This window comes from Sciurus carolinensis, chromosome 17 (genome assembly GCF_902686445.1).
Source record: "Sciurus carolinensis chromosome 17, mSciCar1.2, whole genome shotgun sequence".
In the NCBI taxonomy this organism is placed as follows: domain Eukaryota; kingdom Metazoa; phylum Chordata; class Mammalia; order Rodentia; family Sciuridae; genus Sciurus; species Sciurus carolinensis.
The window spans coordinates 13,743,529-13,770,955 of NC_062229.1; the positions used below are offsets into that span (position 1 = coordinate 13,743,529).

General features: G+C 46.1%; 1 protein-coding gene across 15 annotated transcripts in view; it reads left to right on the plus strand.

Annotated features, from left to right (window-relative positions):
* Dnm2 (dynamin 2) overlaps positions 1–27,427 on the plus strand; it is an 84,279-nt gene that overhangs the window by 12,833 nt on the left and 44,019 nt on the right. For all 15 annotated transcript variants that reach the window (XM_047532064.1, XM_047532071.1, XM_047532077.1 and 12 more), the window contains exons 2-4: positions 16,270–16,343; positions 25,469–25,618; positions 26,980–27,183. In XM_047532064.1, coding sequence (XP_047388020.1) covers positions 16,270–16,343; positions 25,469–25,618; positions 26,980–27,183 — 428 coding nt within the window. The remainder of the gene's footprint in view (positions 1–16,269; positions 16,344–25,468; positions 25,619–26,979; positions 27,184–27,427) is intronic.

Consider the following 27,427-nt stretch of genomic DNA (forward strand, 5'->3'; position numbering starts at 1 on the left):
ACTAATGCTATTATGAATATTTGTGTACAAATATTTTGTACATATTTCTCTTGGGCACAAACCTAGGAGCAGAATTGCTATATCATCTAGTAACTCATGTTCAACTTTTTAAGAAATGGCCATACTATTTTCCCATGTGGATGCATCAGTTTACATTCTCACCAGCAGTGTCACGGTTCCAGTTTCTCCATATCCCTGCCAGCGCTTGGGTTTGTCTTTGCATTTAGCCTCTTAGTAGGTGTGAAGTGGTATTCCTCTCATTCCTTAATGACTAATGATGAGTTTCTCATATGCTTTAGTTATTGTGTATCTTCTTTGGAGAAATATCTTTTCAAACTCTTTTAAAAATCTTTTTTTTTTTGCAGTACTTGGGATTGAACTCAGGGCCTTGTGCTTGTGAGGCAAGCACTCTACCAGCTGAACTATCTCCCCAGCCCTAAAAATCTATTTTTTAAAAAATATTTTTTTGATGTAGGTGGACACAATACCTTTATATTATTTATTTATTTATTTTATGTGGTGCTGAGGATTGAACCCAGGGCCTCACACGTGCTAGGCACGTGCTCTACCACTGAGCCACAACCCCAACCCTTAAAAATCCATTTTAAGGCATTTGTTAAAGCTCTTTATATAGCTTTTCTGTTCTTTTCTTTCTTTCTTTTTTTCTTTTTTAATGGTATAGGGGTGCTGTTACCACTGAGCTACACCCCTAAGGCTTTATTTTTTATTTTGAGATGGGGTTTTACTAAGTTGCATCGGGCTTCACTAAGTTGCTGAGATGGGTTGGGAACTTGGTGTTCTCCTGACTCTGCCTCTCAGTCACTGGGATTGCAGTCGTGTGCCACCAGATGCTCCTATAGTTTTGTTTTAAAATATATATATGTTTTTGTTTTTTTTTTTTGCTTGGTACCGGGGGTTGAACTTAGGGGCACTGGGCCACTGAGCCACAGCCCCAGTCCTCCTATTTTGTATTTTATTTAGAGACAGAGTCTCACTGAGTTGCCTCCTGCCCCAACCTCCTGAGCTGCTGGGATTACAGGCATGTGCCACCACGCCTGGCTCTGATCCATTTTGAAATACTTTGTGTATATAATGTGGGGTAAGAGAACAGCTTTTTCATTTTTTTGAATGGATATCCAATTATCCAATGCTGTTTGTTGAAAAGACTGTTCTTTCTTTATTGAATGATCCTAACACCTTTGGTTGAAAATCATTTGGCCATAAGTGCAAGAATGTATTTCCAAACTGACTGTCAATTCTGTTCCTTTGATCTGTGTATCTTTCCTTGTGCCAGTACCACACTGTCTTGATTACTGTAGATTTGTAGTAAGTTTTCAAATTAGAAAGTGTGAATTCTCTTACTTTGTCTTTTTCAAGACAGTTTTGGATGTTTTAGGTTACTTGCATTCCATATGAATCTTAGGATCAACTTATCCATTATTGTAGATGTCATTGGTATTTTGGTGGGGATTTCATTGATTCAATTTGGGGAGTATTACTACCTTAATAATGTGAAATCTCAAGATTTGGCTCAGTGGTAGAGCACTTGCCTAGCATGTGTGAGGCCCTCGGTTTGATTCCTAGCACCACATAGGCATCGTATGAAATTTTCCAGCCCATGAATGCAAGGGTTTTGTTTTGTTTTTTTCTATTTATTTAGGTGTTTAATTTCTGTTTTTTAATAAACAACAGAAATTTATTTTCTCATCATTATAAGTAGGTCTTTAATTTCTTTCAACATATTTTGGTTTTAGTTTTTCTCATAAAACTTTTGTGCTTCTTTTGTTAAATTTATTACTATTTGGTTTGGGGCTGTAGGTTAGTGGTGGACCACTTGCCTCGCATGTATGAGGCACTGGGTTTGATCTTTAGCACCTCACAAAAATAGACAAATAAAATAAAGGTATTGTGTTCAGCTACAACTAAAATATATTTTTTAAAAAGTGTGAAGTATTACTATTTTATTTTTTCTTTGTGTATGTTTGTTTCCTTTAAAAATTTTTTGTTCTCACTTTATTTTAGTGGATAAATTTTGAATAGGTATGAGTATGAGATTCAGTTACTATCTGAGCCAGATTTTCTTTTTTTTCCCCTTTAGGTTATACACATGCTAGACAAGTGCTGTACCACTGAGCTACACTCAGCCCTTTTTACTTTATTTTGAGACAGGTTTTTGCTAAGTTGCTCAGGCTGTCCTTGAACTTGTGTTTCCCCTGCCTCAGCCTCCTATGTAGCTGGGACTCAAGTATTTTATTCTTTGTGGAATTTTATTTATTTATTTATTTGTTTGTTTGTTTGTTTTTGGTGCCAGGATTGAACCCAGGGGTGCTTAACCACTGAGCCACATCCCCAGCCCTTTTTATTGTTTATTTTAAGAAAGATTCTCACTAAGTTGCTTGGGGCCTCACTGAGTTGCTCAGGCTGGCTTTGGACTTGTGATCCTCCTGCCTCAACCTTTTGAGTTGCTGGAATTACAGGCATGCACCACCACACCTGGCTTTTTATGGTGTTATTTTAAGTGAAATTATTTTCTTGGTTTCATTTCCAGATTATTCATTGCTAGTGTAAAAATAACAGCTGAGTTTTTGTTTATTGATCTTATATTTGGCAACCTTGCTGAACTCATTATTTCTAACAGTTGTTAATTTCTTTTTTTTGTCCCCCTATAATTCCTTAGGATTTTATGTAGACATAATAATTTTATCCATAAATTGTTTTCCTTCTCATTTCCAAACTGGCTGCTTGTTTTTTCTTTTTTTCAGGTAATTGCTCTGCCTAGAACCTCCAGTACAGTGTTGAATAGAAGTAACAGAATAATGCCAGGAGTGGTGGCACATGTCTATAACCCCAGTGATTTGGGATGCTGAGGCAGGAGGATTGCAAGTTCAAGGGCAGTCTTGGCAATTTAGGGAGACCCTGTCTAAAACTAAAAAAATAAAAAGCTGAGCATTTGCTGGAGACTATCTTGCTAGTGAAATAAGCCAGTCCCCAAAAAACAAAGGCCAGATATCCTCTTTGTTATGTGGATGCTAACACACAATGAGGTGGGGGAGTGAAGAATAGAAGCTCACTGGATTAGACAAAGGGGAATGAAGGGAGGGGAGGAGAGATGGGAATAGGAGAGAGTAGGATGAATGGGACATAACTTTCATGTGTTCATATATGAATACACGATCAGTGAAACTCCATATCGTGTACAATCACAAGACTGGGATCCTTATTAGAATAAGTTATACTCCATGTAGTAAAAAGAACAAATAAAATATAATTTAAAAAAAGAACTGAGATGTATCTCAGTGGTATAGCATCCCTGGGTTCAATCCCTGGTACTGCCAAAAAAAAAAAAAAAAAAAAAGTAACTAGAGTGGATAGAGGAAATCTTTCATGATTTCACCCTCAAGCATGACAGAGCTGTGGGCTTATGTTGAAGTTTGTATTGAAGAAGTTCACTTCTGTATCTAGTTCGTTGATTTTTTTTTTTTTTGCGGTGCTGGGGATTTGAACCCAGGGCCTTGTGCTTGTGAGGCAAACACTCTACCAACTGAGCTATATCCCCAGCCCTCGTTGATTGTTTTTAATCATGAAAGGATTTTGGATTTTGTCTACTGCTTTTTCTGCATCTATTGAGATGATCAGATAGCTTTTTTCATCGACTCTGTTAGTGTGGTATATTGTTCATTGATTAAAATATTTTGAACCACCATTTTATTCCTTGGACAAATCCTGCTTTGGCCATGATGTGTAATCCTTTTTATATGTTACTGAATTTGGTTAGTACTTTGTTAAGGTATTTTTTTGTGTGTAGTACATCCTTAAAAGATATTAGTCTGTCATTTTCTTGAAATGTTTTTGGCTGATCTTGGTATCAGGGTAATGCTGGCCTCACAGAATGAAGCAGGAAGCGCTTCCTCCCCTTCCTCTATTTGGAAGAGTTTGAGGAATCAGTGATAATTCTTTTTTAAATGTTTGTTAGAATTTACCAGTGAAGTTTGTTGGTCCTGGGCTGTTCTTCTTGGGAAGTTTTTTTGAACACTAGTTTAATTTCTTTGTTCCTTAGTAGTCTATTTCTATTTATTCTTTTTTTTTTTTTTTTTTTGTACTGGGGATTGAATCCAGGGGCACTTTATCATTGAGCTACATTTAGAGCCCATTTTATTTTTTATTTTGAGACAGGGTCTTACTGAGTTACTGAGGCTGACCTCCAACTTGGAATCCTGCTGCCTCAACCTCCCAAGTAGCTGTAATGACAGGCATGCATTGCTGCACCTGGCTTCCTTATTTCTGTTTTGATTAATTGTATATTTCAGCTTATTTGTTGAAATTTCTTTTTGTTATTGATTATGAATTTTATTCTGTTTTAAATAGAGAATATACTTTGATTTCAGTTCTTTCACATTTATTGAGTCTTACTCTGTGGCTTAGCCTAAAATACGGTTCATAGTGGAGAATGTTCCATGTATACTTGATAAGAATATGTGTTTTTCTGTTGTTGATTAGAGTGTACCATGACTATTAGGTCATGTTGGTTTGTGGTCTTATTCATATTTTCTATTTCCTTATTGATCTTTCATTTCGTTTTCTCTATCTGTTATTTATTATATTACTAAGAATTGAACCCAGGGTCTCACACATGCTAAGCAAGCACTCTACCACTGAGCTATTTCCCCAGCCCTTTTTATTTTATTTAGAGGCAGGGCCTTGCTAAGTTGCCCATGCTGACCTTGAACTTCTGATCCTTCTACCTCAGCCTTCCCAGTAGCTAGGATTATAGGTGTGTGCCTGACATCCCATTCTTTTTTTTTTTTCCTTATGTTGTATTTTTTTATACCATTTATTTATTTATTTATTTATTTATGTGGTGTTGAGGATCGAACGCAGTGCCTCACATAAGCTAGGCAAGCGCTGTACCACTGAGCCATAACCACCACCCCCCTTCTTTTTAATGGTTGGATAGTAGTCCTTTGTCCCAAGTAGTGTGCTAAATTCATTCACTTTCCTACAGGCCAAGGTCGCCTAACTGGCATGTGGGAGGGCTGATCATGGGACTCAGGCCATCTGCTGAATGTAGAGTAGTTAGGACACATCAAAGGGACCTCCAGGAAGCAGAGTTGAGAACCCAGGATTCCAAAATGCCAGCAGTTTACTTGTCACTTGCAAATACTGCCTGGTTAACAAGTTGCTTTGAGAATTCTCAGTCCAATGGGCAAGTTACAAGTTAAATATTTGCCTGTTATAAAAATTATAAAAAGTTATAAAAGAGTCATAAAAGACTGAAATTCAAGTCACAATGTAGACTATATGAAACAGATACTTTTATCATTCCCATTTCACAGATGACCTCCATCAAGCCTCCACAAGCAAGGAATATGGTTGTGCCCCAGAGCCCCCAGATGGCAGGATAGCTTCCGGCATATTGAAGCCAGTCTGCACTTCACACTTTGCTTTTAGCACTGCAGTCTGGATTGCTTCCCAGACTAGTTCCCAAGATTGATTTAGCCAGTTCCCTGCTGCTGGACATTTAGGTCGTGAATGGTTTTCCCTCTGAAAAGTACTGCCCCAGGCAGTTGGCCGACCTTGTAGTCCCAGGCAGACAGGCTCTCCGTGTGGGGCACCTGCTTTGCGCCAGCGTTGTCATGGGTGCTGGGCCTGGAGTAGGGGAGTACATCTCGCAACCCTTCCATCAAGGTGCTGACCGTTAGTTGGGGCCAGTCAATAAGTAGGTAAACCAGAAAAGTTCTGCCTCCTGAAGGGTGCCATGTAGAGAACTAAGCAGAGTTGGCTAGGTGTGGTGGTGCACACCCATAATCCCAAGCGACTCAGGAGGTTGAGGCGGGAGGACACCAAGTTTGAGACCAGTTTTGGCAACCTAGTGAGATCTTGTCTCCAAAACAAAAACAGGGTGACATGGGATAAGGGTCAGTAGGGTCAACCAGGCCTTTTTGGGGAGGTGACATCTTTGCTGAGCCCTGAATGACCAGAGGAAGTTGGGGTTGTCAAGTGTAGGGTTGTCCTTCCCGGTGATGCGAAGGTCATTCAGCATGTGCAGAGGCCCTGAGGCAGGAGTGTGTTTGACCTTCCTGCTGTTCTTTGACCACCAGTGTGCTGGAGGGAGTGGGCAGAGGGGAGGGTGGGGGAGGGCAGGGAGATGATGCTCTCAGACACCTTGAGGAAGCCCTCAGGTTGAGCAGAGAATCATGATCTTGCTTTGTATTGAGTTTTACTTTGATCTTAGAGACAATTGCTCTCTGTTGGGCACCATTGGTAAGAGCTTGGCAAGCTTCCAACATCCCTCTGAGGCAGGTGCCATCCCCATGTAACCAAAGAGGAAACCACATCTTTGAGGCCCATCCTGCCCAGATTATCCAAAGGACATGATAGTTCCTGGATTCTAGTGGTAGCTTGAAGAGTCACAGATCCATGGCCACAAATCACAGTGGACTTCTTCTTGCTTTTTGCTGCCAGCCTGGCTTGTCCTTCAAATGAGACCACAGCAGGTGACAATAAGGCCTGAGTGCCAAGGGTGGGGCTCTGGAAGCTGCAGGATTCCTGAGCAGGGAGGAGCTGCTGGGTTGGGAATGTGGTCCTGGAGCAGTGCCAGGAGTGAGCTCAGGGCCAAGTAGGCAGTGGGCTGTACCACTGTCTGAGCCTCAGTCCCCTTCTCTGTGAAATGGCAAATTCGATTCTTCATTCCACCAGCATTTTGCACCTGCTTAGTGCTTGCCTCAGGCCTGTGGGTGCTGGGGAGAGAGTTAAAATCCACCAGGCCACAGAATACCACACCCATGAGGCTGCTGCTGGAATGGGTGGTGGGATGGGGAGACAGGGCTGGACTAGGAATAGGGAGGTGACAGTTGAACTGTGAGTTGCCAGCCTGCTCTGTGAGTGCTGCAGGAAGAAGGTTCCAGTCCAGGAAAGCAACCTGGGCACAGACCCTGAGGTGGCATTGTGCCTAGTGTGTTTGGGGATCATGGAGGAAGCCTCATGGCCTAACAGAGCAAGCAAGCAGGAGAGGAGGAGGAGGGGTGTGCAGGGAGGGGACAGTGCAGGTTGTGCGGGACCTAGTGGCCACAGGGAGAATTTGGACTTTTCCCCGGAAAGAGATGGGAATCCTTGTTGTCGTCCAGGGAGAGATGACCCTGGGAGGTCTTAACGAAGAAGAGATAAATGTGCCCTGACTTCATTTTCACAGGTACCTCATGGCCCCTTGAGGGGTGACAGAATATGGAAGGGAAGGCCCAGGCAAGTGATAATGAGACCAAGCAACCAGTGGCCTTGATGTGGAAGGAACTGAGCATGTTCTGGCTTGATTTGGAGGTGATGCCAGCAGATGTGAGGCGTGAGGGGTGGGAAGAGCCCTGGTCTGACCTGTGTGGGACGCACACTATGGCACCTGCCTGAGAATGCTGAGTGGGCCTGACACCGTGACAGCTGTAGCATCCACATCAAGTGACAATTTGTCATTGTTAGGAGTTCAGAGGGGCCCATTGGGGGCTTGGGTTGTGACTCAGCGGTAGAGCGCTTGCCTAGCACATGTGAGGCACTGGGTTCGATCATCAGCACCACATGAAAATAAATAAAAAGTAAAGATAAAACAAAAAAGAGTAGCACCATGGGCTGGCAGTGGCACTCCACTCTTGCTCTAGTCAAGCCACAAGGAGGCTCCAGGGTGGCTAGAGTGGCCTCATTGATGTCTTACCCGCATTCCTGTCAGGGTTCTCTCCCCTCCTCTTTGTGTGTCCTGGGCAAGAACTAAAATGCTGAGCATCAGTCTGCCCATCTATAAAGTGGAGGTGTTGGTTCATTCCTTTGGGGTTGCCTGAAGATTTACTAAGATGGTGCCTAAGATGGGGTTGGAGCCAGCTCAACGGGCAGCAAATATGGCTCTTATCAGAGTCTTTAGGGGACCAGGTGTGACCAGGGCATTGGAGTGTGATGCACCTGCTGAGGGACTCCTTGTGGCCCTGTGCAGAGGTATGGCTATGGTATTTCTTCTCAGACTCTGAGAAGCGGTGAATCACCCCACAAGTGTATGACCGTGAGGAAGGGATACCAGCCCAGGGCCTTTGCTGAGCACCATGCCAGCACCAGCCTGCTCAGGTGACTCATCCTCTATTGACTTATCTATTTGTTTTCTGTACCCTGAGAAGACCTTGGTTTTCAGTCTCCATTGTTCCTGCACATAGCTGTCCCCACCCTCATGGGGGCTAGAAGTCAAAGGGCTCCTGGTGGGACCTTGTGCTCTGTTCAAGACTATAAATAAATAGTCTGACCTTCTAGTCTGACAGGGGTTCCTCCCTGTCCCTTGCCAAGCATCCTCATCGCCTTCCAGGGAGAGAGAGCCCAGTTGAGAGCTTTGAAACAAGCTTTGGTGGGGTGAAGTGATTTTTTTTTGCCAGGTCCTACAGGTAACTGGTGGAAGTCCTGCCTGCCAACAGGACTAGCTTCTATTGAAGGCTGTGTTAACAAGCATTTGGTGAGGGACAAGTGCAAGTCATACCCTCTGACCATGTCTAGGTTGGAGGGCCTAGGTAGGTTTCCTGGCATGGGAGCAGCCCCTGCAAAGACTTGGAGGCCAGAAATGCCAGAGAGATCCTAGAGGCCAGGAGTGGAGCGGGTGTGACTGGAGGACCTCTGCATTCCTGGAACTGGGCACTTGGCTTCTGCAGGAAAGAGTCTTGAAAGTCTTTGTTATAGAAAGATAATAGGAGCGGGAGGGAGGATGGGCTGGTAGATAAGAGGCCAGGTATAGAAATGATATAATAGAGAACGCTTTATTGAGTATCTGCTGTGTGGCAGCCCTGTCGTAGGCCTGGGGACACAGCATAGGAGATCCTGCCCTGGGGAACTGACATGGGGTGCATGAGCACCTTAAGAAGCAGCCGAATGACATTTAGAATGTTAGCCTATGGACAGAAATGAGGAAGGGAAGGAGAGGGGGGTTAGAGGTATGGATGAGGTGAGAGGAGGTTTCTGATGAGGTGTTCTTGGAGCCAGAGCCCTCAGAGTTTGGCCGAGTTACTCTCTTATATTCTAGGAAACCCAGACCAGAGAGGCAGGAAAGCTGGTGCAAGGTCACGCAGCACAGAGGTAACTAAGCTGGATCTGGAATACAGGGTAGCCTGGGTACACAGGAGCCATTGCAGCAGTAGTGAAGAGAGAGAAGAGGAGAAGGGTAGCTTTCAGTGACCAGGAGGGACTTGGTGACCTGTGGGACGTGGGTGGGATCAGGGAGGAGGAAGCTGATGAAGCTTGAAAGTGATTACCATTTCCAACTAAGTGTACAGTCAGTATTCTGGGTAGAGCTGCTTAGAAAGTGTTTCCAGAATGCCCTGAGAGTGCTCCTGCTACTGTGTCCAGGAAACATTTTGGACTGGGTCCCTTCTCATTGAACCCCTGGGAGATTTCGTGGGGGCTGTCCAGGCTAAGGGTGGGTTTTGCTGCCCTAGCACTCAGCAGTTTGGGAGCTTCCAGCAGCACTATTGGATGAGTTCCAGGACTTCTGGCGTTCCCAACCTATCATGTGATATGCCTGGCAGCCTCATCCTTAGCCTCTTCCTCCCTTGAGCTCTTCACTCGGGCTGTGCCCTCCCCTTGTCTTTCCTGCTGGCCACCAAGATCTCAGTCCCAGAAAGCTGCCTTTTCCTGTGAGGTCAAGAGCATCTCTTGGATATCACGCCCAACTCCTGTTCTTCTGAGGCTCTGATTGTCCCTTGTCTATGATGAATGCTGGTGGCTTCTGGGGTGTCACCATTGTCTTCATGGTACCTGGTGTCTCAGACATGCCCAAAGCACAGCCACAGGACAGGATACAAGCAGACACCAATGGTTTGAAGTCTTGTCCTAGCTAAGGAGTTGTGTGGCTTCTGCATCCTGTGTTCACATTGAGAGACTGCTGGCTGGTGGTCAGAGGGTTCCATGTACATTCCCACCATTCCTGCATGCTGTGTGACCTTGCCAGGCGCCCAACTCCTAGACTTAAGTTGCTTTTCAAGATGGAGCCAGCAGGATATGAGTGCGATCTGGCTGCCAGGTGTCCCTTTCCTCCTTGACCACTCCATGTGTATTGCTCCTGAAGCTACATGCTCAGACGAAGAGGACTACCTTCCTAGATAGAGGAGTCTGTTCTTTAGTCAAAGGTGTATCTACATAGTAGAGTATAGAGAGAGCAGCTGTGCTTCCCTGCTGGAACTGCCAGGCAAGCTCTCAAGATGGAGCCTGCAGACCCCGTCACTGTGTCTTGCCATAATCCAGTTGGCTAATCCATTGCAAAATTCTCGACTCCCTGCTTGGCGTACAGTGAGAACTCAACTGTTAGTTCCTCTTATTTTTTTTTTAGGTAATTTTTTTAGCTGTGTGCAGTGGCACATGCATTATAATCCCAGTGACTGGGGAGGCCGAAGCAGAAGGATCATAAGTTCAAGGCCATCTTAGCAACTTAGTAAGACCCTATCTCTAAATAAAAAAAAAAAAAAAAAAAAGAAAGGCTGAGGATGTAGCTCAGTGGTAAAGCACCTCTGGGTTCAATCCCTGGTACAAAAAAATTTTTAAATCTTTTTTTTTTTTTTTTTTTGCAGTGCTGGGAATTGAACCCAGGGCCTCATCTATGCTAGGCAAGCACTCTACCACTGAACCACATCCCCAGTTCTTAAAAATTTTAAAGTTGTTTTTGGAAGCAGTAATGCATGCGTATGATGTATAGTTCAAAGACATTTGAGAACACACAGTGCCTCTCCTGACAGCCCCTACTCCCGGGGCTCTATTGTGTTTTGTTTTGTTTTCTTTAGTCACAAAGCGCAGACATTCTTCCGCACCTTTTTACCCTACTCACTTGGTATATCCAGAAGGAAGTTCCATGTCAGAAGATAAAAGATTTTTTCTTTTTATGTGTGTGACTGCACAGTGACATGGATGGGCTGTCATTATTTAACTAGTGCTCCCTACCCCCACTGGGCTTTAGAGTTACTCAGATGCAAGCTTTTCTTCTAATTGTGAAACTAACAAGAGTACAAGGATGCGGCACATTTTCCTGCAGTGATGTCTCTCTGCTTTCATTCTTAAATCTTCTTAAGCTGTGCCCTCCTGCATTTTATATTTGTGACTTTTTTATGTTCTTTTTTGTTGTTATTGGTGCTAAGGATGGAACCCAGGGCCTTGAGTATGCAAGGGAAGAATCCTAACAATGAACCAACCCCCAGTCCCACCGTCTTCTTTATATGTATATGTATATGTATGTATATCTATCTATCTATCTATATGTATGTATGTATATGGGGTTTTTTTAGCTGTACATGGACACAATGCCTTTATTTTATTTACTTATTTTTATGTGGTGCTGAGAATCAAACCCAGGGCCTCACATGTGCTGGGCAAGAGCTCTACCACTGAGCTGCAGCCCCAGCCAGCCCTTCTTGTTTTTTGATGCTGGGAATGGAACCTTGGGCCTCCTCGGCTGAGCACATCTCCAGGCCAGTGTGCCCATTTTTTGAGATTTAACTTAGAGTAAACCACACAAATCTTAAGTGTACACCTTGATTATTTTTATAACTGCATGGAACCCTGGTGACCACTGAATAGATCAAGATTTAAAAGGTTTTTATCACACCAGCCAGTTCCCTTATGTCCCTTACATCCAGTCCCCCTAAAGGAAACCCTCCAGTGCTCTGATTCCTATCACCAAAGACTTGTTTTGCCTGTTTCAGTTCAAGTCCACCCTATGACTCAGCTGGAGAAACAAGGGCGTATGTCTTCAAAGATGTGTATAGGGATATCCAGAGCAGCTTTATCTGTTACAACCTCAAACTGTAAAGACCCCAGTCATCTCTGTCAGCTGATGAAAGGGTGACCAGACTGTGCTCCATCCATGTATCCATGTAACAGGATACAGTTTGGCAATAAGAAGGGACAGAGGCACTGCACCAGTGTTGGTGACTCCACTTACATGCTGCTCTGGTGTTGTCTAGCCATTGAGCCTTCCTCTTCTGTGATTAGAAAATAGTTATCAAAGAGTGTAGTGGAACAGGCGACTCTTGTGAAGATGGCACACTGTCATTGCTACTGCTGGTGACTCTGTTAGCACCCATGGTTTCTGAGATGCCTCCTACATATAAGATGCCTGTCATCTCTGTCTCTTAGGTCCCTGCATGTGAGTCAGTGTGGGGTCCCAGGAGGACCTGGATCAGGACTACCTGTAATATCCTAAAGGTTAAGGCTCAGCAGACCCACTATGTCCTTCAAAGAGCCTGCTATCACTGTGTCCGCCATGCAGGGGAGTCTGTGGGATGCCCCTTCTGGATGCAGTGATGAAGAGCCAGCATTGGGATCCGATGACCCACATGTGGTTTCCTTGCTCTTTCTCTCACGCTGCCCACTCCACCAGGGCTGCATGTGGCTCACACCGTTGTTCTTCCTTCTCAGAGTCCTCTTTGATCAGACTAGCCCCCAGCCCGTTTACCCCCACAGCCTATCTTCTTGACACCCACCCCACCAGAATTAGAGTCACCCTTGAGCAGGGGACCTTCCTGCCTCAGTCTCCTCATTGGCCAAATGAGAGACTAGTGGTGTAGAGGACTACTCGGTGTGTCAGCATGAAGTGGGGCATGGAGTGTGAAGTGGGCAGGGCAGCACAGGGCAGGCAGGGTCTTTGGGCTCTGTTATCCTCTGGAATGTGACACCAGAGCCCTTAGCACCCACAGTGTGTAAAGTTGACTTTGCTACCCTAAGGCTGCAGGAGACAAGGTATGGAGCTGGCACATTCCCTTGGGGTGTTTTCCTCTCCTTGCAACGGGTATTTTAAAAAGCTGACATTTGGCCTAGGTATGGTGGTGCCTTTCCAGTGACCTAGACAGCTGAGGCAGGAGAAACAAATTTGAGGGCAGCCTGAACAACTTGGTGAGACCCTGTCTTGAAATAAAACTAAAGGGGTTGGGGGTATAGCCCAGTGGCAGAGCACTTGCCTAGCATGTACGAGACTCTGGGTTTAATCCCTACTGCCACAAAACCAAAAAAAATCCCCCAAACATGAACATCTGTTATTATCGAAACCCCACCAGGTGACTTTGCTCTAAGAATGATGAGCAGCTTCTTCATTGTTACCCCCACCCTCTCCCTCAACATCACCCCTGCTGGGTCTGTCTACTGAAGGACTATTCTGGAACTTCAGTGCCTGACTCTACTGCTAGTTAGCAGTGTCCTCATGGGTGCTCTGATGCCTGTGGAGATCCCTATAAGGTTGCAGGTCACGTGGTCACTGCCATGTCCCTGCACCCAGGTAGAAGAGGTACGCATAGCATGGTGGGATGGCCCTCAGGCTGACGGATCCACACCTCATCATGCACCTTGCTTCCCTGGTGTGCCTCTCCACCTGCCTTCCTTACACTGGCTTAGGATTCTGACCCCTGTCCAGACTGAGAGCCAGCACTCTCCTTTGGGACCCTGCAGTACCCCAATTGAGTTCCCAATGTGGGGAGGGCACCCCCTGCTACAGAGGACGTTAGTGCTAGTGGCAATTGGTCTGCATATTGTTGAGAACTGGGATCTGCTGTCTGTCTTGCCATGTATGGAATATACATGCCCAGCACTGTTATCCTGTGTCCTGTGTGAATTTTGGACAATCCTAATAGTTATCTAGGTGCAACCCTTGTTTAAAATTCCCTGTACCTAGAACCTTTATCTCATTTAGAACAAGAGACCTTCACGCGGCTTTACTATCCTCTAAATATGTGAGTGCTTCCTAAGGGACCACCTGAGCATTCTCACTTTTCTTTCTTTTAATTTTACTTAATTTTATCTTGAGACAGGGTCTTGTTAAGTTACCCAGACTGGCCTCTAACTTGCAATCTCAGGTCTTTGGAGTTACAGACATACAGCACTGTGCTTGGCTTAGGTTTAATTTTTCTGGACATGAACCACATCATAATTTGCTGTCAGCTACTTTTATTTTGCCTTTATATCATATATGTGTCTCTATAGTAACTTCAAATAGGTAGGAAGTATATCGGTAGAGGTTGTCCAATTACTTTTTTAAAAGTTTTTCTTTTATAGATTGCATTTTGGTTCATCGTTCACAAATGGGGTACAACTTTTCATTTCTATGGTTGTACACAAAGTAGATTCATACCATTCATGTAATCATACATGTACATAAGGTAATAATGTCTAACTCAGTCTACTCTTTCTCCTTCCCCCATCCCCTCCTGCCCCATTTTCCTCTATACCATCCAAAGTTCCTCCATTCTTCTCTTGCCCCCACCTGCCATCACCCCCCTTGTTATGTGTCATCATCCACTTATCAGAGAAAACATTCAGCCTATGGGTTTTTGGGCTTGGCTTATTTCATTTAGCATGATATTTTCCTACTCCATCCATTTACCAGCAGATGCCATAATTTTATTCTTCTTTATGGCTGAGTAATATTCCATTGTGTATATATACCACAGTCTCTTTATCCATTCATCAATTAAAGGGCATCTGGATTGGTTCTACAGTCTAGCTATTGTGAATTGAGCAGCTGTGAACATTGATGTATCTATATCACTGTAGTATGCTAATCTTAAATTCTTTGGGTATAAACCAAGGAGTGGGATTACTGGGTCAAATGGTGGGTTCATTCCAAGTTTTCTGAGGAATCTCCATGCTGCTTTCCAGAGTGACTACACCAATTTGCAACTCCACCAGCAACATTTTTATTGTTGTACAATAAAAATAAGGGTTGCATCCACACCAACACTTATTATTGCTTGTGTTCTTGATAATAACCATTCTAATTGGAGTTAAGTGAAATCTTAGGTTGGTTTTATTTTGCCTTTCTCTAATTACTAGAGATGATGAGCAGTTTTTCATATATTTGTTGATCACCTGTATATCTTCTGTGAAGTGTCTGCCCCATTCCTTAGCCCATTTATTTATTTTTAATTTTTTTTTTTTTTTTTTTTGCGGTGCTGGGGATCGAACCCAGGGCCTTGTGCTTGCAAGGCAAGCACTCTACCGACTGAGCTATCTCCCCAGCCCCTTAGCCCATTTATTGATTGGGTTCTTTGTATTTGGTGTAAAATTTTTTAAGTTCTTTATAAATTTTGGAGATTAGTGCTCTGTCTGAAGTGTGTGTGGAAAAGATTTTCTCCCACTCCGTAGGCTCTCTTTTCACATTATTGTTTCCTTTGCTGAGAAAAAGCTTTTTAGTTTGAATCCATCCCATTTATTGATTCTTGCCTTTATTTCTTACACTATGGGGGTCTTGTTAAGGAAGTCTGGTCCTAAACTAATGTGATGGAGATTCAGGCCTACTTTTTTCTTCTATTTGGTGAAGGGTCTCAGGTCTAATTCCTAGATCCTTGATCCATTTTGAGTTGAGTTTTGGACAGCGGGAGAAATAGGGGTTTCATTTCATTTTCCTGCATATGGATGTCCAGTTTTGTTAGCACCATTTGTGGAAGAGGCTACCTTTTCTTTTTTTTTTTTTAATTTTTTTTAGTTGTCAGTGGACCTTTATTTTATGTATTTATTTTTATGCGGTTCTGAGAATCGAACCCAGCGCCTCACACGTTCTAGGCAAGTGCTCTGTCACTGAGCCACAACCCCAGCCCAAAGAGGCTGTCTTTTCTCATTGTATGTTTTTGACTCCTTTGTCTAGTATGAGGTAACTCTATTTATGTGGGTTTGTCTCTGTGTCTTCTATCCTGTGCCATTGGTCTACCTGTATGTTTTGGTGCCAATACCATGCCGTTTTTGTTACTATTGCTCTATAGTAGAGTTTAAGGTCTAGTCTTGTGATACCTCCTGCATCACTCTTCTGCCCAGGATTGCTTTGGCTATTCTGCGTCTTTTTTTCTTCCATATGAATTTCATGGTTGCTTTTTTTATTTCTATGAGGAATGTCTTTGGAATTTTAACTGGAATTGTGTTAAATTTGTATAGCGCCTTTGAAAGTGTGCCATTTTGATAATATTAATTCTGCCTACCCAAGAACACAGGAGATCTTTCCATCTTCTAAGGTTTTCTTTAATTTCTTTCTTTAGAGTTCCGTTGTCCAATTACTTTTTAAGGAGAGGATCCCCCTGAAAATGTCTGTTTTGGAACACAGCCTGCCAGAGGGAAAGAATCTGTCCCCATGACCTTTGGTCCTTCCTCAGCCCCTTGGGCCTTAGGACCCTTCAAGACGAGAGTGTTCTTTGCTAAGCTTTGCAGAAGCGAGTTGATCCACCATTTGTGGTCATGCTTCCTGCCCCTCCAGCCCAACATGTGAGTAATTTCTGTTCCTTTGTTCTCTCACAGAGACTTCCTTCCCCGTGGATCAGGAATCGTCACTCGGCGGCCTCTCATTCTGCAGCTCATCTTCTCCAAAACAGGTATGGTGTGGCTCCCACAGTTTCAGCAGGAAGTAAACTTGGACATGGTGCCCAGGAAGAGCTGGGGCTTAGGGTGGAATCCTGAGTTCTGGGCTATCATTTGGGTTTTAATTTACACATCCCACTTGTGTAAGGAAGTTGAAAAACAGCCCAGTGAATACCCACACCCCCAGAGTCCTCAACGGTAACCACGCCACCCGGTGCCATAGTTGCTTTCTAACATGTTTGTGCTGAATCCTTTCAAAATCAGTAACATACTTCAGCCGGAAATGCCTCAGCACACTTCTGTGCAATGAGGACACTTTCCTGTGTCGTCACAGAAGCTGGCCCAAGAAAAGCAATCATTGCTGCATGTTGTCTGAGGTGCAGTGCATACTCACATGTTGCCAGTGGGCCCCAGAGGTCTTCTGTAGTTGGTTTTTACCAACAGGGAGACTGAGACTTAGCCAGTTTACCTGCCTTTCTAGTGAGTGGCAGATCAGGGATTCTCACTTAGGCGTACCCAAATCCCCACCTGAGACCCAACTCTTGACTGACCTTCTCACTTTCATCCTTTGATTCTGCTCCGCCCCGTGTGGGGTGTGTTGCTCCGATGGGCAGTGGCAGTGGATTGGCCCAGCTCTTCCTCTTTGTGAGTCTCACCCTGTGATATAGGTCACAGGTGGGCCAGTGGACTACTGCCTCTGGATTAGGCATCCAGACAGCTATGCTAGTCCAGTGCAGTGGCAGAGCTGCTGGTTTCAGATGTCAGCAAGTCACTAGGAGGCTCGTCCTACGTTGGGTTTCTGTTTCCCATTCAACAAGTTGGGGTGCAGGTGTGAGCATTTTTCACGTGTTCCCAGGGTATGCTTCTGCTGCTGGCTCCTGGCGGCACTGTAAAGCCTGCACTGGTGGATGGGGACTGGGAGCCAAGACTTTCCAGGTTCCCTTCCTGGCTCCTGGGGTGAGACTCCTGTTCAGGGCCTTGTTTCCTGTCTCTACAATGAGGATAATGCCAAGGAGGTCATGGCATTCAGTACATATGCCTGGCACACACTAGGTGCTGCTTCCCTGATGACTGTGGTTTTGTGCTTGTCACCAGCATGTCTTGGGATAGCCTGAGAAAGCGGGTCAGCTTCCTGCATCGCAAGGTTACTCCTGGTCTTCATGGCAGGCTGAAGGGTGCTTCCTTATCACTTACAGAGTCCATCACCCAACAGTGGTTTATTGGGCACTTCTGGTGTGTCACAGGCTGGTCCAGGGACTAGGGCATACCACCATGTGCCACCTGCCATCCTGGTGCTCCCTTCAGTCCCTGGAGACAGGTAGGGGAGGCTCAAGAGGAAGATGCACATGCCTGGCCCTCACTGGATGGGAGTGTGGTCATGGTGGAGGAAGACTGCAACTCTGACTGGGAGGGCACAGCGTCCCAAGATTCTCTGAGGAAGTGACTTTGCAGCTGAGGCTGACAGGAACTGTGTGTGTCATGAATGAGGAGCTTTCTTTCCTAGCAGAACATGGTGCGTATGAAGACTCTGGGGCAGTAATAGGTTGTTGGAGAATTGAAATCCCTTCTGAGGGGTGAGAGGAGAGAAGCATACGAAGGGCCTCAGCTGACCAGAGCACCACAGACAGGAACGTGTGCCAAGTGCCTGATGGGAGCTTCCTTAATATATTCCCAACGGTCCCATGTTAGGGAGGAAGAAGCCAAGGCTTCCTGACCTCTTTCATGAAGGCACAGGGAGGGTTATCTTCAAAGTCTGACCTGAGACCTACTCTTGGGGAAGGTGGCCTTAGGCCAAGTTGTGGACTAACCATATCCCTATGGCTGCTGGTAGGAAGGGACCTGGGGTTGGGGGGTTCTGAGATGGGGCCACTGGGGGAGGGTGGCAGTCATGAAGATGTAGGTGTAATTGAATCCTATTGGGCTGCAGGGGTGGTTGGAATGAAAGGGAACCCCAGGGGTGCCTCACATGAGAGTGACCTAGCTTATCTCTCACCTTGAATACCCTCTGCCCCTGCCTGATCATGGAATTTCTAGTCTCATTACTCCAAATTGTGCCTTGATGGTACATTAGGGAGGTAGCCTGAGTTCTCCAACATGGTCCCCACCCCAGCCCCAGCCTGGTGGGGACAGCAGGCATGGAGTCATTATGTTCAGCCTGAGGGGACCATTCAGGGTGCTGTGGGAGAGTACCTTGGGATTTGGATCTACTTTGGGTCCAGGGATCCTGGGAGAACTTTCTAGGAGGGACAGCAGCATGTACAAAGCTGGGATGGGAGATTGTGAGGTGAAGGTGGGTCCAGGAGGCAGGCGGGACAGGACCAGGAAGGCATGGAGAGGGATTTAGGCAGCAGGAGCCGGAGTGGCAGTGGGATGGAAAGAGAATGGCTCTTTCCACTTGGGGAAGGACAGGTAAGGACAGTAGTGCAGTGGGGGGTGCCTGTCCATCTGGCCTTGGTTTCTCCTACTACAGAGGTAAAGGTAACAGCATGGCCCTGGGTAAGGGGTGACCCAGGAGTGCTTTAGTGGTGAGGGGCAGTCTAGAGGGCCCCCAGGCCAGGCATCAAGTGGCAGAGGAGTCTGGGCTGGGGGAGGCAGGGCACTAATAACAGGAAGGAGGCAGATGAGCACCCTATGGGACTCTGTGGGGTGCTGAGGGGGCTCCACAGGGCTGTGTTACTCCTAGAGATGCAAGTTCTGGGGACTGAACTCCAGAGCCAAGCTATTAACTACTTACTAGCCAGGGACTTCAGCAGGCAGTTTTCCTTTCTGTATCTTGGTTTCCTCAACTATAAGTGGGGGTGACAATGTGCCTCCATCATGTCCCTATTAGACTATGTCCTGGCTGTATCCTTCTGTGGGGTCTAAAATGCAAGGATATGGCCCCTAAAGTTGGCTCTGGGTCCTCCTGTGTGTCTCCTGAGACTCCCAGAGTTTCAGTCTTCTTGTTCAGACTGGTCTCGGTGAACCATTTCTTTTAACCAGGGTGGTTTAAAAATTACCTAAGACTGCATCCAGCAGGAACTTTAGTGACCCATGGGTGAACCTGCCTTCTCTGGGACTCACCCTTGGCCTTGTAAACTCTGTGCTAGGGACTTTTCTGTGTGGAATGTGGATAACATGGCCTGCTGAGCCCCCTACCCCCAACCTTGACTTTGACTTTGCTCAGTTCTCACAGAAGCCAGAGAAGAGATGTCAGGATTTGACTCCCAAGCTTCCCATTGGCCTCAGGATAAAATCCAGCCTCTTCCTCAAGGCTTTGTGGCCTTGGCCAGTCCCTGCTAGGTCTTACGGCCCCTCCTGGTATGTGGCTCCTCACTCTCAGACTCATTTGTTCCCTACCTCCAGGCCTTTGTGCTCACCGTGCTCTCTCCCTGGAATACCCTGCGTAGCTCTTCCCCTCTGCTAGATGACCCTCACCCCTCTGCCATTCTGTGCATCCTGTGGCACCGTCCTGTTCTTGTTTCTGCCTTGGTTTCTCCTACTACAGTGGCTGTGCCCCAAGTCATTCATACTGATGCACTTTGTGCCCTGCTCTTCCCTGGTGCCCAGCACAGGGCCCAGGCCAGGTACCAGGCATGGGCTTAGTGTCTGAGGGTACTACAAGGGCCTCTGTGTGCCCCTTCTCTTCTGTGGAAAGTGCTTTAAGCCAGGCATGGTTACACCTGTAGCCCCAGCTATTAGGTAGGCTGAGACAGGAAAATCTCTTGAGGCCAGGAGTTTAAGACCCTATCTTAAAAAAAAAAAAAAAAAGGGGGAGGGGGGGACTGGGATTATCAGCCACTCTTTATCCAGCACTTTCTTCCTGGACCATGCACTCCCCCAGTATCCCAGCATTTTTTTTTTTTTTTTTTTTTTCCACGTTCTTGTCCCCATAATACTTTTCCTGACCATGGTAACCTGCCTGTCCATCTGTCCTTCCATCCTTCCTTTTCTTCCTTCCATATTGGGGATCAAACCCAGGGGAGCTCTACCACTGAGCTACACCCTCAACCCTTTTTACTTTTTCTTTTGAGACAGGATCTTGCTAAGTTGCCAGGGTTAACCTCAAACTTGATCGATCCTTTTGCTTTGGCCTCCCAGTTTCTGGGATTACAGGTGTGTGCCACTATCCCTGGAACAGCAGTCTCTTTCTTTAAACCTGACAGTAGGGGTCAGGTTGAAGACTGGGTGCTGGCTGGGTCTTCAACAACAGACTAAGTATGCTGGTCTCTGGGTTGCTCTGTCTCTAAGAGGAAACTAACCCTGGAGGCTGGTTGGGATGCCAGCTTACATTTGTCACCTTCCCATTTACAGTGTGTCCTCAACTGGGAGATGTTGACCACTTAGATCAGATGGAGTTTGAGGACCACGTTGGAATGGAAATGCTGTGTGCTGTACACTGTCTGGGTGGCTGAAGGCTCTGGAAAGTCCTGCATGAATGGATCCTGTTTGTAGGGTAGTCAGGATCTCCTAAGTGTGTCTGAACCCTGAGTCACTCATGCGCAGGCAAGCCTGTCAAAATGCCAGGTCAAAGGAAGGCAGATCTCGTCTTTCTGCTGTCAGGAGTCAGCCTGGTGGTTTTGTTCTTTGCTGGGTTGGAGTTGGGGAGGACAGCAAGCTCCCCTCTCTGTGCAAAGTGCTCAGAACACGAAACAGACGGACACCTAAGCTGCCGGGGGCTCCCTGTGCACCCACATTGGGATTTGTTTGCATTCTCATGGCACTAGGTTGGGGTTCTGTGCTGGCCCTTTGCCTTCTGGGAAACTGAGGCACTGAATGAAGCCTGGGTTGGGTGCAGTTGCCCTGAGGAGCTTATATTGCCAAAGCACTTCCACCTCTCTCTTTTCTTTCTGTTACTTCCCCAGATCCTGAGTCAGCCTCCCCAAACCTGAGGACCCAGGCTAAATGCAGATTTCTCAGCAGAACTTTGACTTTGTTATGACTTATAGGAAATGCCGGTGGGCATGTGCCCAGGTGTGTCTTTGGGGTAGGGAGGCCATCTTCTGATCATATGTGGACTGCTTCTAGATCTCAGGAGGGCCCCAGTGGAAATCCTTGCAGGACCTTGATCTCAATCAAAGGGCTACTGCCTTATATCCCAGGTGGGGATGGACTGTTTCAAACAATGGGAACCTATTGGGGGTCACAGGGATGATATCCTCCTAGGCCAGAGCATCTAATGCTTTGTAATAAATAGATTGGTTCATGCATGTTTATTAAGCAGCTGTTATGTACCAGTTTCTGGGGAAAGCAGTTACCCAAACCAAGCCCCTGCTCTTGCAGTTCCAGCTTCTGTGGAAACAGATGAGCCTGGAAGGAGAGCAGAACCTCACTCTAGAAAAAATTCATGAGTGCATCCACCAAGCCCACCATCTGGCCACTGTTGGAAACCCCACAGTGGATGAGGATGGTTGGCTTGCTACAGTTGGCAGCCCAGCTGCTGAGCCAGGGCCTAGTTTCTTCCTTTATTCCTGCTGTGTGCTGTGGCTTAGAGCACAGGGGGCAGAGAGGAGAAGACACTGCTGCCAGGGATATGTATGTGTGTGTGTGTGTGTGTGTGTGTGTGTGTTGCTGTCAAAATGCCACACCATTGGCCCAGGGACCAGAGGAACCGGCTTTGTCACCTGGAAGTGATGGGACGAGGGAGTGAGGAGTGCAGCCCACCAGTAAGGACTAGGCTGGGCAGTGCTGGCAGTGGTAGGTGGCTTGACTTGGCAGCAGAGACGGGCCTCTGAGTTCTTTTTTCCTATCTACCTACCTATCTGTCTACCTATCCAGCCATCCCTCCATCCCTCCATCCATCCCACTCCTATCCAGGACTCCCACCCCAGGCCTCACACGTGCTAGACAAGTGCTTTACCACTGAGCTCCACCCCCGGCTCCTTTTTGTTTGTATTTATTTATTTATTTATTTATTTTTATTTTTATTTTTATTTTTTTGCGGTGCTAGGGATTGAACTCAGGGCCTTGTGCTTGCAAGGCAAGCACTCTACCAACTTGAGCTATATCCCAAGACCTTGTATTTTTATTTTTATTTTGAAACAGGGTCTTGCTAAATTGCCCAGGCTGGTCTAAAACTTGTAAGCAATCCTCTTTCCTCAGCCTCCCCAGTAGCTAGGACTGTAGGCATGCATCACCGCACCTAGCGCCTCTGACATAGTCTTTGAGTCAGTGGGTCAGTAACAAAATCATTGCCAGCATTTGACCACATACAGGAAGGGGGACATTTGTATCAGGACCTGCAGGAGCAGATGGAGTGCCGTTTGACTTGTGAGACTCACTTGCTCTTTTGATTCCCTTTGTTTAGGTTAGGGAAATGCAGAGCCCTCGGCCCCCATCACTGTTCTTGTCATATTATGTATGCCATGGGGTCCTTTGCCCACTCAGATGGCAGCAGTGCTGACTGCCTGTGTTCCTATGCAGACATTGATTCCTCAAGACTTCGTAGAAGTCCTGTGGTGATGCCCATTTTACAAACCAGAAGACTGAGACAGGGGTGGCCCTCCACTGCAGACTAAGCTAATAACTTAACAGTGCATACTGATCCCTGAGGTGCCGCAGCTGGTGGGCCTGGCCCCATAAACACAATGCAGATTGAACTCAGATAGGGAAGGAAGCCAAGGTGCAGACTGCAGGGAAGTCTGCCTGGAAGAAACAGGAAGACAGGCAGGTAGGCCCTGGAGGAGGAGGAAGTGAGGCCAGGCCCTCCAGACACCAGGGGAGAGGACTTGTGTCCTACTCCTCAACTTCTTTTGTGTCCCTCATCCTTTTGCACTCCTTGAAGGCGAGTGGCCTCTCTTGGGGGCCAAACCAGGGCCCAGAACTGGAAGAGAAGTGAGGTTCTGTGGGGGAGGGGCTATTCCATTTTTAGTGGCTGCTACAGGAAGAGTAGCGGAGTGTTTCCTCTTGTCCCTGTGTAGGGCCAGAGTGTGACTGTCCTTGGGAACTGGGTCAGCTGATAGCCTGGGTGGGGTGGGGGAAGGGATCCTGAATCCTCTAGCCTGTGTCCTTATTGCCCTGCTTCTGGGTGGCCTGTGCTTGTGCTGGACATGGCTCTGAGCCCACTGAGGCCCACTTACCCTGCAGCAGAAACTCAGAGAAGTGAAGATCCTTCCAGTGGCTTCATGGCCCTCTGGCTTAAGAGTCACTAACTCCACCAGTCTGTCTGGGTACCAAATCCTGTCCCCCACCCCCCGAGCTTTGTCCAAGACATTTCACCTCTCTGAGCCTTAGCTTTCCAATCTTTGAAATGGGGGTCATGGAGATACCTACCTGCTTAGGGACTCAGGGAGAGCATGGGACCACAGACAAGGCCTGGCTAAAGTGAAGGAGGGTTGAAGGTTGGCCGTAGTCCTTTAGGTTATGGTGATGGAAAGACACTCACTTCTTTTGGCCTCCTTGTTCCTCTGGATAGAGATACTCCACCAGCCCAGGCTTTCTGCATCTCTGGGCTCCCTCTTGGTCTTTTCTGTTGAGGCAGCTTCTTGATAGCTATGCTATTCATGCAACCAGGTCTCCTCCTGGTGGACATCTTGGACATTTCCAGTTTTTCACTCAGAAATGCCATGTCAGTGCGCATCTTTGCATCTCTGCCCTGGGCTGGTTCTCCAGCCTCTTGGCCAGCGTGACTTGCTTCCCTTGTCTTTTCAGCATCACTGCAGGAGCCGTGATCTCTAAACCTTGATGGTCCCTCCTTCCTAGCATTTTACTGTGAAGATTCAAAGATCTGGAGAAGTGCGGAAATTGCACAATAAACACCTTTGTGTTCAGCACCCACATTCCACCATGAATGTGTTTCATTATTATTATTATTTTATGTGGTACTGGGGGTTGAACCCAGGGGTGATCTACCACTGAGCCTCATCTCCAGCCCTTTTTATTTTTTATTTTTATCTTTATTATTTTGGCACTAGAGACTAAGCCCAAGGGCACTTTTACCACTCAGCTACATCCCCAGTCCATTTTTATTTTTTATTTGGAGGTAGGGTCTCCCTAAGTTGCCAGGGCTGAACTTGAACTTGGTATCCTCCTGCCTCAGCCTCCCAAGTTGCTGGGATTACAGATGTACGCCATTACAACTGATTGAACATTTTTTCTATTTGCTTATTCCATCTCTGTGCTTTAGGACTGGATTCCCTAGTTCAGGAGCCACACTGCCATGTTAGTCACTTATTTGTTCCCTTTGTTCTCATTCCCAATGTGGCTCTCAGACACCCCGAGCTCCTACATCTGCTTGAGGTCCTGCCAGGAAAGCAATTCTCTTAGTTGTTTATATCCAGGTGGGATTCCCATCAAATATATAGGAGGGGAAGGAGGAACATCAAGATGACTTTGGCAAGGCCAGCAGAGGTACTATGTTCTCAATTCCTTGGGGAAGGACAAAATACTTTGGGAGCTGGGTGGCGTACGCCTGTTATCTCAGTGACTTGAGAGACTTGAGACAGGAGGATCACAAATTCAAGACCAGCTTCAGCAACTTAGTGATACCCTAAGCAACTTAATGAGACTCTGTCTCAAAATAAAAAATAAAATGGGCTGGGGATGTGGCTTAGGGGTAAAAGCACCCCTGGTTTCAGTCCCCTGCCCCCCAAAACATGCTATGTGAGAATGTCTGTTACATACTAAGTCTGCCAATACAGTTTGAGCATCCCTGATTCAAAATCCAAAACTTTTTGAGTACCAACATGACACCCCAAATGTTAAATTTTACACTTGACTGCATGGATGGTTGCAGTCAGTACATAGGGATACTAAAAATATTGCATAAAATCACCGTTAGGCTGTGTGTCTTGGGTTTACAAGAAATAAATAAGTTTCATATTTAGACTTAGGTCCATCCCCAAGGTGTACGCACAAATATTCCAGAATCTGAAAAATACCCAAATCTGAAACACTTCCAGCCTTGGTATTTTGGAAAAGAGCTACTCTGCTTATCATTTCTTTTCGAATCTCCAGATCTGAAAAGGGGCTCTCTCTATAGGAGCCCCCCTCAGTACTAGTCACCAGAATGAATCTCTTGTTCCCAAAATCCTAGAGTGATTGTAGCTATTTCTGCTCTTCCCCTGCTTGACAAAGCACTTATTCCAGAAGTCTGTCTATTCTCCACACTTGACAAGACTACTTCCCTTTCTTATATTGAGCATCTCTCTTCCCTTTTCAGAATACGCGGAGTTTTTGCACTGCAAGTCCAAAAAGTTTACAGACTTTGATGAAGTCCGGCAGGAGATCGAAGCAGAGACTGACAGGGTCACGGGAACCAACAAAGGCATCTCCCCAGTGCCCATCAACCTGCGCGTCTACTCGCCACATGGTAGGCAGCTCAAAATGAGACCTGTCACACATGGGAGGCAGAGGAATGCTGACTGTCTCTGCCAGTCATGGGAAGATCTGCCTACTCACAAAGACTATTCTTCCTCTTTTCTTCACATACACAAAGCTCTGAGAAAAACCACATGCCAAGAAGGCTGCTGGGAGTGGTAGGGACTGGGACAAATTGCAGCTCTCTACTTATAATCAGGGCATCATCCTTGCTGCCTGTCCTGTTCCTCAAGGGAAACCAGAAACCAGACTTATTTGCAAATGTCCTCTTTTCTTTTTTTTTTTCTTTTTTTTTTTTTTTTTTTGCGGTGCTGGGGATTGAACCCAGGGCCTTGTGTTTGCAGGGCAAGCACTCTACCAACTGAGCTATCTCCCAGCCCTGCAAATGTCCTCATTTAAAAACTCTGAATTATAACATCAGCCTGCTGTCATATGTTGCTGATGGCTCAGAGGCCTGGATTGTGACATGAGATGGCATTTGGGGACCATCTCAACATATTTTTCTTTAGATGGGTTCTTAAAATATTTTTTAAATATAAAATATATTTATGTTTGAATCAATGATGGCTATGTATGACTCAGAATTTGAAAATTACCTGAGAGGCTAGGAATATTGCTCAGCAGTAGAGCACTTGCTTAGCGTACGTAAGGCCCTGGGTTCCATGCCCAGTACCCAAAAAAAAAAAAGTTATCCAACAGTATGTGGCAAAAACCTACCTTGCTTTGTCACCAGTGTTACAAATATATTTCATGTTTGTCAAATGACTTTGCACATGCAGTTATGAATATGTACATGTATATATCATGTATGTGCATATCACCAATTCTCCTGAAATCGTAGCATACCATAGAAATCATTTGTGCCTCTTTTTTGGTGCGAATCCATCTCAGAGTATGTTTCTTCTCAGAGTATTGTCTTTTTGTTTCTTATGATTCCTTGGTATTGGCTGAATGGGTGGACAGATGGGCTGGAATATATTTAGCTATTTATGAATTCCACTCTATAGCTACAGACATCCTGGTTTAAACATCTATATCTCTGAAATGAAGTAGGTAGAGGGTGGAGGGTGTCTGTTGAGTGGGATCCTAGGAAAGTTACTGGATCAAAGGTATAGTTAGGGTTGGAGGTGTGGCTCAGTGGTAGAGCTTGACTAGGATGCATGAAGCCCTGGGTTCCATCCCTGGCACCATATTTAAAAAGGAGGGTGTGGTCCAATTGCAGTGTCTAGGAGTCATCCTGAAATCAGACCCCCTCCAGGAAATTAGGGATGTCAGCTGAATCTGTGTATTAGGGCTGTGTATGCTTTGCCTTTCGCAGGTTCTGACCACTTTTACCTCTGATTTCCTTTCCAGTGTTGAACTTGACCCTCATTGACCTTCCAGGCATCACCAAGGTGCCTGTGGGGGACCAGCCCCCAGACATTGAGTACCAGATCAAAGACATGATCCTGCAGTTCATCAGTCGGGAGAGCAGCCTGATCCTTGCTGTCACACCTGCCAACATGGACTTGGCCAACTCAGATGCTCTTAAGCTGGCCAAGGAGGTTGACCCTCAAGGTAACCAGGCAGCAGCTGCTCATCTAGTCCCAGTATTGGACTTGCCCAGAACTCTTGATTCTAAGTTGTGGCATTCTCTTTGGCACATGGCCCTTTAGGAAAAGGCCTCTGTGACCCACATTCCCTGAGAGGACTTGCCATGGTGGTGGATGTCCCCTGGGAGCCCACTGTGGGGCAGTTGTGTGTCCCTCCTTGGATCTAAAGGTGCCCACTTTGCCAGTGCAGGAGGGTTGCCTAGGGAAGT